At 42.3% G+C, this 12,303-nt stretch overlaps 1 protein-coding gene across 1 annotated transcript in view; it reads right to left on the bottom strand.

Moving 5' to 3' along the window:
* Positions 1–663: 663 nt before the first annotated feature.
* Positions 664–12,303, bottom strand: part of MCU (mitochondrial calcium uniporter) — a 73,572-nt gene continuing 61,932 nt past the window's right edge. The window contains exons 3-8 of the mRNA XM_084290145.1: positions 9,807–9,977; positions 8,563–8,667; positions 6,165–6,325; positions 5,505–5,708; positions 3,738–3,854; positions 664–2,616 (exon numbers count right to left, since the gene is read on the bottom strand). Of these exons, the coding sequence (XP_084146271.1) occupies positions 2,539–2,616; positions 3,738–3,854; positions 5,505–5,708; positions 6,165–6,325; positions 8,563–8,667; positions 9,807–9,977 (836 nt within the window). The 3' untranslated portion in view covers positions 664–2,538. The remainder of the gene's footprint in view (positions 2,617–3,737; positions 3,855–5,504; positions 5,709–6,164; positions 6,326–8,562; positions 8,668–9,806; positions 9,978–12,303) is intronic.

Genomic DNA, 12,303 nt, shown 5'->3' with positions numbered 1-12,303 from the left:
ACACACGAGAGACTTAGCTGTTGGAAAACTGACCAATCATGACTTTTTACAGTTGGACATGATAAAAAAAAAAAAATCTTCTGGCACTGAACATTCATCCTACCATGCCATGAAGTTAGGACAAAGTACACAGTCTGCTGATTCCTAAAGCTAACGAAGATATGCCATCAGGACTAATCAGACCAGAACCTATGAAGGGCTTAGAAAGGAAGGAATAAAAGGTCAAAACTTGAGAGTTTTCCTCTCAAGCAGCACTTGAACTCAATATAGAAACACGCTAACAACACTTGGTATGTTTTAGGTTGCTGGGTGTTACACGCTCATACGTATTCTTATCCTGCAACCTGCCACAAGTCTCCAGATGTTGTCAGACTCCACAGGGAACTACTATGCTGGTCAAACCAAGACAGCCCTTGGTTAGGCCAAACATCTCTACTTCTACCTCACCACCTTGACTGCTCCTGAGATCCCTGTGTTACGCGGCTAGGTATAGCAGCAAGATCTCCATCCAAGCTTCTTCAGGAAAGCTATTGCACCACCGCGGCCTTGGTGATGGAAGGTCAGGAAGAAACCACCTAAACAGAAAGAAATGGAGGAAACTCAGGAGGTGGCTGCCACACATGCAATATAGCTGGGGAAAACAATGTTATTCAAGAGCACCAATTCAAAAATTGAATAGTTATTTATTGTTCCAGAAGTACATTGCTCTTTTATACATATTTCATAAATGATACAGGATTTTACACATGTTCAGGTTTTATTTTTTGTTGTGTTTCTTTTTTTAAAGAAGGACTTTTCTCCATGCTCCCTCCCTCATCCCAAACACACACCAAGGATTCAGCTACAGGATTGTATTCATTTTTTCCCCCCTTTAAAACTCATCACACAAACAGGATAAAACAGATAAAAAATAATCACACAATGTAATTAAATTGAAAGACAAAGGAAAAGGGGAAGGGAGAAAAAACTAGAAACATGCACCCATTCGGTCCAACATGCCATTGAGTGAGAAGAGGCAGCAATCCCAGCTGTGTTTCCACATCTGCAAGGCACCTGGCATCTAGTTAATACTAATTTGTTTTTCTCTTTTTGTTTTTAAACATGGTTCTCAAAAAAAAAAAAACAAACAAACAGAAGCCTCTTTCCATGACACAGTGAGGAGTAGTAGTGAAACATCAAAAAAGCAGCCAGCTTTTCTGTGTATAAAGCTTAGTGCTCCATCCTGTCCCCGCAGTATTTATCAGCAGGATGCTAAAAAGAGACTGACCCGCTTTGAATGAAGGTGTTTTATCTGCTTAGAAATCAGCCAGCCTTGGCTAGAAGAGAGGGCAATGGGTTGACTTTCCTTCCTCTATTTCTTTTAGCTAAGAACTAAAGATGTCATTAGCCACTCCTAAGAAACTGTGACCTGTGGGTGCAAAGTTCGTTTAAAGCTACTTAAGCAGGGGGAAAGTGCTAGAAAACTGAAGTAGTTCTGTGTCTTGCACTGTAAGAGCTCTGGGCTTTCAAAAAGCCTCTGGGCAAGGAAAATGCTCTGACCATATTTGAAACCTTTCATCCCGTTTATGCAAACGGTCAAATATCAAGTTTAATTATTCCACATTCCAAAAGTGTTCAGTTAAGCAGGAATCATGATTCTGAGACAGTTTCATAATCCATTAAACCTTCATAATTTCATAGTCCAGGGTGGCTATCAGATTTGGTTGTAGGAAGAGGGGAATCGCCCTCTCAAGACTGAATATAAAAACTCTGCATGCTAATGCTGCCATTGATTTCTAGAAGGAGCTCAAGGGCATCGGGACGTAAAGTTTATATAGTTATTATGGAATAATCCAAAATCTCAATTATCAAATGTCCAGAAGAGAATTTGTTCCTTCTCTCACTTGGCTACAATCAGTCTGTGCTACAAATAAGCAAAGGAGGAAGTCAGTGGAGCACACGGGGTGGGGCTGGGGAGGGCAAGCTCACGGTTTTCCAGTAGAAAGCAGTCTTGTAGTAACTTTATAAAAGAGACCAGGTCTGATCAGAAGTGTGCGCGTTAATGGCGGTGGAGTGCAAGTTCTGATCACCGGCCATAGCTCCAGGTGGCTTGGATTCTTTGTTCTTTTTTATCCCTTTTTTTTTTTGTTGTTGTTGTTGAAGAGAGAAGAGAGATCTGAATCAGGTAAAGGAAAATTTAAAAAGCTAAGCAGGCTGCTGGTGTCTTATCAAGAGGCAGACCCTGCAGAGCTGGAAGAAGACGCCCCTACCCCAGCATTACATTCTTTTCGTGAACCCCCCACAATCCTGTATTTGTACACAATTGCCATTCACACAGTTTTTAAACATGACTATTTGCCAAGCCCTTTTCAGAACTAACATTCCACAATGCCCCCATCTTCAGATTTAAGAGATTTCCCCCCTACAGTCCTTTGTCTTGATTAAAGGTAAAAACCCTCCACCCCCATGCCACCTCCCAGCTTACACCTGCAATGCTTTAATTAAAAAGGCAAGAGCTATGAACAGGTTTTTCGCCGGGGTTCAGAGCTTCATTGCTGATCAGTCCTTCTCATCAATTTGCTGGATGGGCAGGTGAACCTGCAGCGGGTCTCGAAGCCTCTTAAGGTCCAACTCTGCCTAAAAGTAAAAGATGCATTATAAAGAACAGGCTCCCGATACACCTTCCCCAACCCCATACCCCTTTCCAGAAGGGAAAATTTCCTCACTCTTCCTGTCCAAAATTGAGGCATTCAAGGAATAAAACAGTCACAGGATTGGATTTGGGAAAACCATTCCTAATTCATACTTGCTCTGTGCTTCTCTGAACTTGCTGACATGCAGCTGCTTAAAGAATATGGTAGGAAGAGAACATATTCCCATAAACTCAATGAAACTTTTTTAAAGGAGCTAGATTAACAGGAATGGTCAATACTAAAAGAAAAGCACCAAACAAATAGCCGCCCAAGGCAATCTGTATTCAAGAGTGTAAAAAAATCAGAAGTCTTTCACACAGTCTTGCTCTGAGCTCTCTCTACTCCTCACACAGCTCCTTCTCCAAGGCAGGGGGGGATAACACATCTTGCCCTGGATATCCTACACTGTCATTTCCAGAGCCTGGGAATAAACAGAGAATGATACAGTGAAAAAGAGAATGCGGTAGCCCTGCTTTTTCTGCTCATGCCTGCTTTAATCAGAAAGGCACTCAAAAATGAGGACAAATCTCTCCTTGACTCCTCTGTTGGTCAGATCCCACATTGAGGACAGTCTGCCAAAAGGGTCTTCCCCTATAATACAAGAAATCTGCCCCCATCAGCACTAACAATGCAGCTTTTTTGAACATGACTTTCCAGGTCTGCTACCCAGTGCACCCAAGTGCTATGTCAGGGAGGCATGAACTGAATGGATGCAAGTCTCCATTTCTCGCTAAATCCATCTGGTGTGTAGGAGCTGAGAAGAAAGGAATTCTTGAATTAGGCTCCTCTGAGGCATGAAGTGCCTCAAGCAACTCAAGATTTGCTAGCAGGTTCTAAAAGGCCCTTACAGATAGGTACAGGCAACTGTTTCATGTTGATTTATACATCCAGCAGTTCTATTCCTGGGCACATCAAAGCTAATTCAGTGATTACACTGGGGCTGTGACAAGAAAATGGGCTGAAAACCTAAGAGACATCCATTCTTATTGGAGGTGCATCTATTAATAGCAGATGGAGAACTAGCAAGCAGTAATTTGCCTTATTTCTGGAAAAAACTCTCGTTACCTGAGCAATTGCATCCTTGAGTTGATTGTATTTTTCTAGGTCAAATCTTGTCTTTTTGGCTCCTTTATGGAAAAATAATAAGTACTGTCTGTCTCTGGCATCTGGATAAACATACTCCTAAAGAAAAAAATAGGAGAGAAGGTCAGAATAAAGCATGACAGTGCAGCACAATATGCAGCAGATGTTTTGGAAGTTCAGCCATAGCGAACACTGGTGTGTTTTCAATGCTGTGTTGCTCACAAATCCAAAACACAGCCCAGGGGCTGCTACGAAGAAAATTAACTCCATCCCAGCTAGTCCCAATGGTCAGCCATTTGCTTCTCTACTAATACATTACACCCCAATGCTAAATTACCATCACCACGCTCCTGAATGCATGCACCTTTCTGCATAGACACAAAACTGACACTTCAGGATTGCAACACCAACAGTTTGTGAGGAGAAAGGGAGAAAAAAATTTAAATACCAGAATAAGCCTTTGTAAAAAGCCTTACTCTCCTTTTCTTAATTTTATAAACAATTAAAACAACATTAGTTGCTCATGAGTTCATCTCATAACCAGCCCACCCAGGCAAGAACAAGAGTCCCGTACCACAACTCTTGCCAGGAATACGCTATTGCAAAAAAGCCACAGACTTTTAGAGGGCAGATAACTCAGAGCAGTTAACTCTGAGTCCCACATAGCCTCTACAAAGCACTGGAATATTACCCAGTCTCCATCTGGTATGCATAGAATAACTGGGCTGTCAGGTGGAGAAAAACTGCATTCAGAGGCAAGCCACTTTGAAACAACAAGATTTCTAGTGACAGAAAAACATGCTAGTTGATACAGACGACTTGATTAAAACATCATGTCCGAGTCCAAACATGGCAGAAATTACAACAGCGCTTAGCAGAAAACAGTGTGACAGGGACATATCTCCTCAGCCCCTGAAACAATACAACTGACAGATCCCTGGGACCCTGTGCTGGAACATCCACCAGGGCATCTATTCTGGTGGTCTCGTGACAGCAGAGACCGAGCCCTTCCTCCCTCATTATTTAGGTGGGATTGTTTAGTTGGAATAGGAGCGGTAATACAAACCACGTCACAGAAATCCCCACTCAGAGTCTGTCACACCTACAAGGACCCAGAGCAGCACAGTTCTTGCTTTGTGGGAAGAGTTTCTAACACAAGAACTGGTCTACTTTTAAAAATACTGAAAAGCCAAATAAAGAGCCAATAGATCCATAACTGCACAAAGGGAAAAGCATTCAAACAGATCTGCTTCTTCTGAATAGGAGGCCAGAACACCTGAACAAAAGCATTTCCAACACGATTCCTGAGCCTTTCCTATCAGAAAGGCCAACACCTCACATCAGAGTTGTGTTTGTGTGCTTCCCTGGAACTCAGAAGGCACCTCACACTTTTGGTGTATTTAGGCTGGTAAGTCGTACTGTTTAGAGACCCCCTGGAGGAAGCCAGCGTGCGTTGTGCATGCAGAAACCATTTTGTGCCAGTAAGTGAACTCGTATAGCTTAAGCAGTCAGTCACAGAGCACACAAACGTTTATGGTTAGACACCAGGAAATCAATAATGACCACCACCAGAAAAACCCCCAGCAGCTGCCTGGAGAGCACAAATTAATTGAGGTGGCATCTAAGTGCCAACCGGGTAAAGAGGCAGCAAAACAACTTCTAGTAGGCGTGATTTTGCTATTTATCTAGGGAGTAGAGCTCATATCAAGTCTTCTAGTGGAGTGTCAATGTCAGCACAAGAAGTCCTACCTGGCGAGTCATTACGAAATAAGCATACATTGCCATGGCACTACCATAGGTGATGAAATAGGTGACTGGTTCCATAATGTCCCAAGAATACTCCCACCAGGTGAGGCGGGCCAGAATCCCAAACTGAGTGGCCATGTAGGCCAGCCCTCCCCACAACACCAAGGTCGTCCTCTTCTCTGCTTTCCTGCTGAGCTCCAGCCTAACCTGCAAAAAACAGAAGCACATGCCTTGTATTCTCAGAAAAATACATCAATAGGTAACATAAAAATAACACCTTGTATCTATATTCAAAGTTAAGTTGGGACGTGATCAAGGCTAGGTTATGCAGACAACTATAGACTTTTCCATCAGTACCTTGCCATCATCCATATTTCACTCTGACCATGCTTTGGATACTTTCCAAAGCTGCTTATTCCTCTATGTTCAGAAACATTCTGTTGTATTAGCCCCAGTCTCTATTAGCAGGTTCATTTCCATTTCACATAAAGCAAGGAAACGGGATTTCTACAGACATCAGAAGCAGATGTACTTTGGCATACAGAGGCAACTTCTTCAGTGATTTCAAACATATTTGAAGCATGCCGGGGCTTAATTAAAACATTGACATGACTTAAGACTGCATTTAGAGGACAAGTAAAATACAAACGAGAAGCTTCTCACTTTTTCTAGCGGTGCTAGTTGCTCCTTCAGTTCCTCTAGTCTCCCTATGAGCTCCTTCTCTTTGTTCAGCTGGTGCTCCTCAATGCACAAGGCAGTATACAACTGCTGAACCAATGTCTTGACATCATTCAGCGTAGTTGCATTTTCATGGCTTAAGAGCTCTAGGAAAGAAAAAGACTGCTTTATATGCATTTATCCACAGGACTTCTTACACACACTTCAGAAACTGCTATTACTCTGCACAGGAAACATTTGAAACAATCCTTCTAACACAAAAGCCTCTGGAAGAGTTCCAGCACTCTAAGATAATGCAATGTCTTTGAAAGAAAACCAGGCTTTATTATCGGATATTCCTAAAGTTTGATCAGAACAGGAAGAAGATGCATGCTAATAGCTTGCCAGATATCAACAGCTACTTTTGATCCGTAGTTGAATGCAAGACTCAGCGAAGACAAGTGAACAACTAGTATGTTTGATCACATCAGCTGCCAGGCCATCAGCAACTCTAGTCCTTGACTACGGCAGCCACTGATCTTAGGTCAGTAGCTCCAAGAACATGCAGTCTTATAATTATTTTGAGTACTGATGCCAGGAATTGTTTCCCAACACTCAGGGGGCAACTCTCTGGAGTTGCTTACAGGGCAATGAAATTCTCCCCCTCCACATTTAAAGACAAGACAGCTAGAGACACAGCCACTGCCTGAAACAGCCCAGAGCCCTGCACTGCAGCACAAAAAGGGTCCCTACGGGAAAGCAGCCTATAAAGGAGCTGTGACCAGTGGCATTGTATTACTCAGCCCACATGGGAAAAAAAGTAAGTATAAAGCAAAAGAACTCAACATCAGGCAAATAAAAAAGGTAGCATCCTTGGGCTTGTACCTTAGGTTAGGAAGAACAAGGTTATGAACACAGAACGCAGCCAACAGAAAATCTGCAGCAACCTGCCTTCTGGAAAGGTAGACTTGGCCTGTAAATCTTGAAAGGGCAGCAAACAAAAGAGCAATTGATGATAAGCTGATGACAAGCTAGGGACAGCTTAAGCTTTAACACTAGCAGCCCAAGAGAAAGAAGTGATTCAGTAGTCTGTGCCAAGGTATGCAGTATGCAAACTGCATGCATCCCAGCTAAACATCTTCTACTCCACTGTGAAGAAGCAGCCCATGTGACCCTACCGATGTGACTATCAAGAGATATTTAGTGCTTAAATGTCTGGGCACACACATTTCAAAATACATAGCACGATTTCGTAAAGGAAAAGCAATAACTAGAAGTTGAACAGAACTCATCTCAGTGCCTCCTTCCATTTTAGTACAAGCTAACTACGGAAATCTCCTTAACAAATGAATCAGAGGCACATAACCTAGGTGATCTCAGAGCTCACCTGCCAGCAAAACCCTGGTAAAGCATACAAGCAAGCTAACCAAAACCATGCCAACTCCTTGGCACAGACTGGGCTCTCTCCAACACTTTGAGAGCTGGCTGTATGAATTGCCTTGCCCTAGGACAGCAGTTTCTCCAGTGCAGAAACAGACACCACATTTGCATTCTCACTAAGTTGAGTTGAGACCAGCTAGGCCTGATACCAATGCCTGCTCTCAGGGGCTAACAGCTGGAAAAGATGCCTTCATAAGATCCTTGAGGACTCCACTTCTCTGGCTTAAAAAGTCTCACGCATGTGAAAACACTGCACTTAGGACACAGAGCAGCAGAGAGACCAGAGAGCTACTGTTCCTGTGTGCTATTCACATCTCAGTTAGATATCCCATCTTAATGGACAGTTTTCTCTTAACGGGCTTTTAAGGAGAGAGGAGCAAACATCTCTAGTAGAGGTCAGCCTAAGCCAGAGACAGGAGCGAAGCAGCATCTCACCCAATGCTGCATTCCCAGATTTGAGTGGGAGGATGCTAAGGACAAGTGGCTGCAACATAGATCTCTCAGTCATCAGAAATTGCTTTTTTACTTGCTATCTTTATGTTGTGAACAAGAACACTAGAACTGATTTTCATTTCTAACATTCTAAGTACCACACTTTGCAGAAACAAAAATCTTCACTGGCAAGTGGGATAACAGTTCTTCCACATCAGGTAAGTTTAATTCCCATTTTATATTCAAATACTTCATAATGACTTAAAAAGAGTAAAATTACTTCTTGTACTTATTTAATTCCCTTGTGAGGGATGCTGGCCCTGAAGAAAATGACGATTTGCTTTTCATCACTACTCTATGATTACTTGGAAATACCTAAGTTGGACTACAAGGGTTGGATTAGGAACTGCGAGCTTTCCTTCAGAAAAAAAGCTTTGTGTTCTTGAACAAGGTAGAAAAACATGCTGCAATTTAACAGGCAAGTGACTACTGAAATGCCTTTCTGACATCCACAAGAACCAGGCTGGTTTACCTCTCTTTGGTGGTCTAACATGGTACGTGACATCATTAATGATCAGTTTGAAGTCATCCAGTAGAAGCAAATCTATGCCTGTGGAGGAGGCAACACGTGTGCCATCTGTAAGGCAAACACAACTCATTAGTAAAAGCAAAGAACCTAAACACGTCACAGCTAAGCAAGCTGTAATGCCATCCCACATCCAGCTGGGGGACTTGCACATTTTCCTGCAGACAATACTCTTTGTCGAGCCAGACCTACAGAGTGGGAGATCTTGCATGGCAAACACTAACTAAGCTATGATGCATCTGCTTTTCTGTATTGGTGATATTTTGGGTCATCTTGGAAAACAAAGCTCCTTTCAACCCCACAGCATGAACATATTACCAAGTTCTGCAATACAATCCTCTTACGAGATCTTCACCTTTCCCCACTGGCATTAGAGATGATCAGACTTTCAAGGAAGTGGCTGCTTCAAAAAGACTCTCTTATAAGACTTACTAATGTTTCAGAGCTTTGGTGACTAATAAATACATAATAATCGAGCAAAACACAATGAAATAGACCATTAAGTGAAATATGATGGAGTTCATAGCTAGGATGTTTCCTTTGTACCACCTTTCACACCCACTTTCTAATTAATTATAAACTACTTGGTAACCCTCATCTTCAGGCTATGTAGTAGGAAACATTTAAAATATAGATATTAGACCTAATGGAGGTGAACTGAAAACACGTCCGTGGCAAATTTAAGGCCTTCAGGCAAAACCACCAGCAACAGCTGTGTACATATTCATCAGTAGCTTGAACACAAGCTTATGTTTTTTTCCATTTCTTTGTAACACCCTGTGCATTCTGAATGTGAACTTATGTTACCAACCACCACCATTACAGCCTCAGGCAGCAGTCCCCCAATATGCTGGTGTAAATTCGCAGCGCTCCAGCACAGGCTACTACTACACTCTGTTTTGAAGTCACTGCATACAGGCAGACAGGCAACAAAGATAACATCCTTACTGTTAGGGAATCTTTCAGGCTGAAACTAAGCATTAAGAATGCTTTCCTCCTCTTTAGCTCTACAATCCAATTTCCTTGGCAAACCTGACCAAAGACAAATACTCCTACTCTAGAAGTGACATTTCTACTTTCTGGGGAACGTCTGAGAACTCACACCTTATCAAGCTTTTACTTAAAAAGGAAAAGGCTAGATAAAAATATCTGTCAAGTGAGTAAATCAATTAGTTTGTAAACAACAGTACCTGCTGAGTAGATGGCAACCCGATCGATTCCTCGGTCCTCTGCTTGCAGCTGTTGTAAAAACACACCAACAGAGTCTGAGATAGGTTTAAGTGTGAACTGGCAACGTTCACGCCGAGATGGAAGATTCACAGAGATCACAGGTAACCCGTTTTGGTAAACTACCGTCACTTCTAAAAAAAAAGAAAGATGAAAACAAAAATTACCCTTAAAAATGAACAGATCTTCTCGTAATAATTGTGTCTGTCCTACAGAGACAAAACAAATATGGCTAGGAGATCAACATGAAACAAACTTGAAATTTTTGGTTCAACTTCTATCACGAGATGTGTCAATGGACAAAAACCCGAGAGACATCAGAAGCTTTCACTCCCATTAATTTGGCAGTGTCTATTAAGCTCTCAGTGCCATGTGGAAAAGTGAGAACAGAAGATAGTTCCTGTAAGCACAATGACTAGATTTTGAGAACCAGAAAATTTTGGACGAGGTAAGACCGGAACTACACAATTTAGCAGGATTTATGGCCCAGAAGACAAAGGCAGATTTGTGTGTATTAAGAAACATCAAATAAGGACCTACTTCAAGCCATTTTATTTTTGTTTAGGTCTCGTTTCCTGCGCTTTGTCCTGAGGCAACAAATATTTAAGAGAGCAATCAGGAGTATTAGGTGGTAGGAACAGCACTCTGAGTTTGAGTTTAAGCTTCAAGGTCATTTCATCTAAAATTCATGGGATCAATACACTTCCTACTTCAGAAGACGGACATTACTTCTTAGGTGCATATAAAACAACATTTATTTATTTATTTATTTATTTATTTTTTAGCGCTGTCAGGAGCTTTTTCAAAAGCATTCTTAAGGATTTCATTGCACCTTTCTAAAATTGTGGTGACCTGTATGAACTGTAAGCTAGTTATTATTTTACTGCCAGCAAGACAGCCCACTCTGCGTGCTTCAGGACAGCCATACATAGAAAAGTTCCAAGTTCAAACTCCCTAAACCCTCCACTGAGTCACGAACAGTCCAAACCTCCCCAAATGCAGTAGTTGCTAAGATATGGCAGCGCACCTAAGAATGATTCACTTGGGATTGTTGCTTATTTTTCTTATGTAAAGACGTACTGTTTTTTTGTTGCAGAGAGCATTTGCCATGTCTCAAGGATTATGCAGTCGCACCCACCCACACTGCACCTGGCTTAGTCCTTGCACCTGTTGTAGCTATGGCCAGCTACACAAACCACACCATCCAAACTCATCCAGCTCCTGTGCTGACATTCCAAGTTGACTCAAGCAGCTAACAAAGTCACAAAGTAGAGGCAAATAACTACGTTTTATCTACCAAAAGCAGCTATTCCCAGCATCCAGTTCAGGAAGTTGCGCAGCCACAGCCTTTGTACCTCCCTGTTCAGGTCATTTGCTGCCAGATGATGAACTCTTACATAGCAGCATCATCCACACACCAGGACGTGTCCTGGGGCAATGTGCCTTTCTGGGAAGGGAGGCTCCTGGATGTTGAGAAAGGCTGCACAAGTGCCGCACACTTTTACAAGGCAAGAGCAGCTCTCTCAGGCTTTGAGCTTATTGTCATGTGCCTTCATAAACTGAATTAAGCATATAAAGCTTTCTTCCCTCTTCCTGGGGACTGCTATCCAGTGCTGACAGAGACGTCCTCATGTCATCCTTAGAGAGTAGGTAGAGGTGACCAGATATGGACATCTAAAATACCTAAAGACTCTCAGTAGGCCCCGGTACTTGGAAACCGCTAAGTGCCTATTTTCAAAATTCAGTTTCACCTGACAGAATTTCAGTAGCTTTATTGTTTCAATGCTTAAAACTCAGTCAGATATTTACTGGAAAAATAGAGCAAGCTGCCAGTTTATTTGGACAGTTAGACAGAATTTCAAGCTCCACATCAGCAGCTGTTGTGACACGAGCTATCAGATTTTGCAGTCATGCACTCCAGCACTTGAGTAAGGGGCTGGTAAGAAATATAAGAGCATTAACTACACTTGTGATTTTTCCACATAAGATAGCAGGCTCAAAAGGAATGATCAACATGTTTAGAAGCTTAAAACAGCCAACAAAGTACTGAATTCACTGATTCTGTCAGAAGCACGTACAACATTGTTGCTTATATAACCACAAGACTGCTGCAGAGAGCTCAATTGACATGAAAAATATTATTTAAAACACTACTTGACCATATAGTGAGCAAGTTCATTGTAGAAGGGAACAGATAAGAGTGCTTGTACCAATTCCTTCCTGTTTCTCCTGAGAGAAGAACCCAGCTCCAGGACTGCCCGCTGTGAGGGAAGCGCACGCAGCTCCAGCCTGGTGATGTTTTTTACCCTGCACAGACCAGCTGGAGACTGCAGCAACAAACGCAGTGGGTCACTGTGTGTCACCAGCACCAGAAGTGTGCACAGATCCAGCTGAGGTGAAGCATCAGAGACCCAACTGTTTCTTCAGAGGACAGGCTCCTCTTTAGTCTGTAATCACAGC

This window comes from Netta rufina, assembly GCF_964035555.1.
Source record: "Netta rufina genome assembly, chromosome: 7".
Lineage (NCBI taxonomy): Eukaryota > Metazoa > Chordata > Aves > Anseriformes > Anatidae > Netta > Netta rufina.
Note: the sequence above shows the minus strand (reverse complement) of the source record. Positions and strands in the feature narration are given on the sequence as shown.